The sequence below is a fragment of the Paramisgurnus dabryanus genome, chromosome 19 (genome assembly GCF_030506205.2).
Source record: "Paramisgurnus dabryanus chromosome 19, PD_genome_1.1, whole genome shotgun sequence".
NCBI classification, from domain to species: domain Eukaryota; kingdom Metazoa; phylum Chordata; class Actinopteri; order Cypriniformes; family Cobitidae; genus Paramisgurnus; species Paramisgurnus dabryanus.
Genome location: NC_133355.1, coordinates 9486776 through 9491148, shown reverse-complemented (window position 1 = coordinate 9491148; position 4373 = coordinate 9486776). Strand labels below are relative to the sequence as shown.

General features: G+C 34.3%; 1 protein-coding gene across 1 annotated transcript; it reads right to left on the bottom strand.

Moving 5' to 3' along the window:
- Positions 1-1333: 1333 nt before the first annotated feature.
- On the bottom strand, positions 1334-3356 carry LOC135773479 (C3a anaphylatoxin chemotactic receptor-like). Its single transcript, XM_065283078.1, has 2 exons — positions 2835-3356; positions 1334-1813 (listed from the first exon to the last, which is right to left on the bottom strand). Exons 1-2 carry the CDS (start codon positions 3354-3356, stop codon positions 1334-1336), a joined length of 1002 nt encoding a protein of 333 aa, XP_065139150.1.
- Between the last annotated feature and the right edge of the window lie 1017 nt (positions 3357-4373).

The window sequence follows — 4373 nt, the reverse complement described above, 5'->3', positions numbered from 1 at the left end:
TGTGTCTTGTCGTTGTTCGTTCTTCTATCCACTGTTTAAATGTTTTGTTTTTTTCCGTACATGTTAAAATTTATGTAAAAATGTTAAAATCTTAATTGTGGTTGTCCAGTGTTTGTCACAAGATGGCGCCAAACAGTAATCTTTATTGGCGCGGAGCGATTTTAATCGTACAAGTAGTACCGGCTATGCGTTATTACTTTGGAGCAGTTATTATTTGAAAAGAACGAACCGGCAAATGTCTCAACTGACCAATCAGAATCAAGCATTCCAGAGAGCCGTGTAATAAGGTTTCATAACCAATATGTTATAACCTAAGCCAACAGAGTGGCTTGATAAATAATAGGGTAGCATGCTAGATGGTACAGTACTATTTCTGTATGTGGTGCTATGGAAATCAATTAGCATGTGACATCAGAGCAATTTGATAGTACTGCTTTGGAGCGCTATGATGTCATACGCAGATTGGTCTGTGCAACACCACAATTAAGCAATGCATTAAAATATACAAAAACTACCAGCACGTGTTATACATTCTGTTCACATTATATAAGAGCCCTCAATAATATTAAACAAAAAAGACTAATTAAAAGCTCAGCCTTGCCATTAGGAGATCTTTTTTATTTTACCATTTTAAATAGGCAATTTATTTTATGAACCATTATATAAATGGGGGAAAAACATTTTGGGATGACAAAAGGAACTATGCAATACATTTTAGCATAGCATAAGTAGTTAAAGAGTTAACATAACCTCTTTGTTTCTCGTTATATTTGTATTTATGAGATTTAAGGTGGATCTTGTTGAATTCTGGTCTTTTAGGGCAGTGCATGCAAAAAAGAATTACTCTTATATCTTTGCCAAACTAACACAGAGGTGACAAAAGACATGCAAACAAAACACTGACAAGTGAAAAATAATAACCAGAGAATTTGCAGATTTTAAATAAGAAAAATCTTAGACTTTTGAAGGCTATTAAAGACTAAACAAAAAATAAAAATAAGCTGTTTGCAGTTAAAATAGTTTACAACACATTCAATAATTAACCAGCTGGCGTATAAAACTGAAAATACTAAAAAAAAAACAATACAACCAATTTAAGATCACTTATAATTCGCCACTGTTCATAATCTCTTCTTTCAGTTTTGATGTTGAGCCCCACATTGATCAAATGTAACCCTGCCTATGAAAACCCAGCTAGGTCATTTTGTGTTTTACTGTTACAGTAAAATCATTATGCATAATGTTAAGAACATTTTGTTAAAATATAACCTTGATATCAAAGATTGAAATCAATGAATTAAGTTTTAAGAGTTTTTTAACACTTAATATACAGTCATACAGATGTTTGTTGATCTGTACCAGCAGCCTCTGAAACACTGTTAGATTGTTCCTCAATAGTGCCATCCGGTGCAGGAATTTGGTCTTCTTCAGTAAGAGCTCTGTGAAAAATCCCTAACAGGCTTTGATTGCAGCGCTGCTTAAGATTCAGTCCTACACAGAAGTATAATATTGGGTTCACACAGCTGTTAAAATACGCTAGATTTGAAGACGTACGCCATGCCAACTTTACAGCAGGGGTTTCTTTATTTAACTTTTTAAGAAGACCTAGGATGTGATAAGGTGCCCAGCATAAGAAAAAGGTAAAAACCAATAAAGCCAGAATCCTAAGAGGCCTTGATTTGCCGGAGAGTTTCGTCCTGCGAATCCCAACAGCAGCCAGTGTGTAGCAGATAAAGATCACCAGGAAAGGAAACAGAAATCCACAAAAGAAGCGAATGTAGTAGAAAATCTGCATTTCTTTGATTGCTTCTTTCTGCAAATTTAAGATTGAGATTAGAATGATCAAGTTCGTTAGTAATTACAAAAACACATTCAACAAACAGAGAAATGTGAGCATGTGTAAACAGCATGTTTTCAATTTCTTTGTCTGCTTAGAATGCAGGATAAATTATTCATTTAGTAAGGTATATAATTTGTGAATCCCTTTTGTGCATAAGCGGAGTTTGTGCCTGGTGTGACACATATCGGCAAACAAGGGTACTGCAATATTCTGAGATTATCGAGAGTACAGCTTTATGCTTTTTAAAGGAGCTGTATGGAGGTTTTTGACTACTAAATAAAAAATACTGTAATATATTTATAGATATTTATAAAACATAAACAATGCTTAAGCCAGTTATTCTTTTTTTGAAATGTCTGTTTTTGTTTTGGTCTGTGTGATGCCAATTTACCCAATAGTGTATTTCGACAGCTCTCTGTATGTGCCAGGGAAAACTTCTCCAATATTTTGAATTTAGACTGCTTTACCAAGTTCAACCTCTAAAAGTCAATGTTAATCACATCTCCTTTAAATATGGATTAAAAGAATACAAATTATTTTAGTCTTAAATTACTCAGTCTACCCATTAAAATATTAAGAATAGACAAATAAAATATGAATTCTCATATTTCTATTTCTTTAATAGCTCAGACAAAATCAAAATTGCATTTGGTCTTTGGCATCGTGATGCACCTTTATTTTCAACAGACCTGGAACTATTTTGTTAAAAAATTTATAGTGTACTAATTATGAAAATTCAAAATATAATTTCTATAACTACAACTTTCCAAAATGTATGACTTACAGTATATAAAATAATTAAAATCACAAATGTTTGTTAAAATGTTATTATAAACTTTTAAATGTCATTAGCATATGATTAAATGTCAACCCTCTGTTAGCAATTCAATTGTTTAAAGACTAATCCGCATCCAGGACAGGAATTGTAAGTTTTATTATAAATATGCAAGGTGGCAAATGTCAGAAGATATTTGTTTTTTTAAGCTTTTCTAACCTTGTCATTGCAGTAGCTCAAGTTGTTGTGATCAGTATGGATCTTCCGGAACACTAAGTTTGGTGAACTGAAGATCATTGCCACAATCCAAACCCCCAAACTGACCACACGAGCAGCATATAACGTCCGTTTCCTCCTGGTGATAACTGGGCACCGCACGCAGATCACTCGATCCACACTGATGACAGCCAGAAGAAAAACACTGCAGAACATGTTGGTATACTTGAGAAAGCCCATAAACTTACAGAAAAAGTCCCCAAACAGCCAGTGGCCAATGAAATTTGTGACGAGTGAGGTCACTCGTGACACGCAGAAGATCAGGTCAGCCACGGCAAGGTTGACCAACCATACATTGTTGACATTGGGTTTCAAACGGACACCTGCAACCCAGATGACCACAGAGTTTCCAGTGGTGCCTAAGAGAACAATGATGATGTAGAAGACAATGTCTGATGTAGATTTCTTTGAGTGGGAATGGGATAAGACATTGGAGTCATGCAGAACAGTTGTATTGAAGTTCATTCTGAAAACAAGACAGATACATTTGATTAATTAAAAAGATGCTTTAGTTTTTCTTCTGTTAAAAAGAGCATTGAATCTTGCCTATCACATCTTCTAATGTACATAAACAGCCATAAAAAGAATGTATATAGATATAGACACATCTAATTATAATTACAGAGAATTGAGATTTATGTATGTCTGACGCAATTAAAATATCTTTCACAAAAGAATTTCAAGAAACTGTTGCCTCATATAAGTTGTATTTAGCACAGAATTAAATAATTTAGCACAAATTAGTTAAAGCAACCTTAAAGTTACAGAAAATATTTTGTATTAATTTAACTAGATTAGAAAATGTATTGGAAAACACGCTTGTGCAAAAGAAAACGAAAATAATAAACTTTTGTTATAATAAACTGAATTTCTGTGTGCTGTGATGTCTTACCTGTACACAATATCTGATCAAGTGTTTGTCACTATTTAGCCAATAGTAACCAATCCTCTGAATGTGTCTGTGTAGCAGAAACTGTGTTTCATCAGTGGAATTATAGCATCATTTACTTCCTGATGAACTCCTTATTTTTATCTCTGAATCATTCAGAGGTCTCCGCAGACAGGAAGAGGATGTGATCTGTATACCCACGGTTTGGCTCGCATGTGATTTTGAAGATTAATACGCAAATTTAAATGGGGTAAAAGTACATAATTTGCACGTGTTTCAAAGGCTTGCAAATAATAACACTTAAGTGATTTTAAACAATTAAACCACAAAAAGGCACTAAAGTGGGCCGCTTTCTGTATGAACAGACGCACTTGCGATTGAATGTGTCGGGGCCAACTCCGATCAAACGTGATGCCCTTCAAAGATCAGAACTCTTGATGTATAAACTTGAGAGAGAGTTGCGCTACTGTGTCTCATACTGTAGTCCATTAAAATACATTTGGCGAATAAAGCACTGAAAAACGTAATTTTCACTTTGTGTGGAGCAACTGTTTATGCTGCATCTTCTTCCCGAAGCGCCGTTTGGAATTCAT

Excerpts from the sequence above, each read along its gene's own strand:
- LOC135773479 (XM_065283078.1), bottom strand. The coding sequence starts at position 3,356 with ATGAACTTCAATACAACTGTTCTGCATGACTCCAATGTCTTATCCCAT. Across the intron at positions 1,814-2,834 it reads TGAGCTACTGCAATGACAAG|AAAGAAGCAATCAAAGAAAT; the intron begins GTTAGAAAAGCT and ends TTAAATTTGCAG.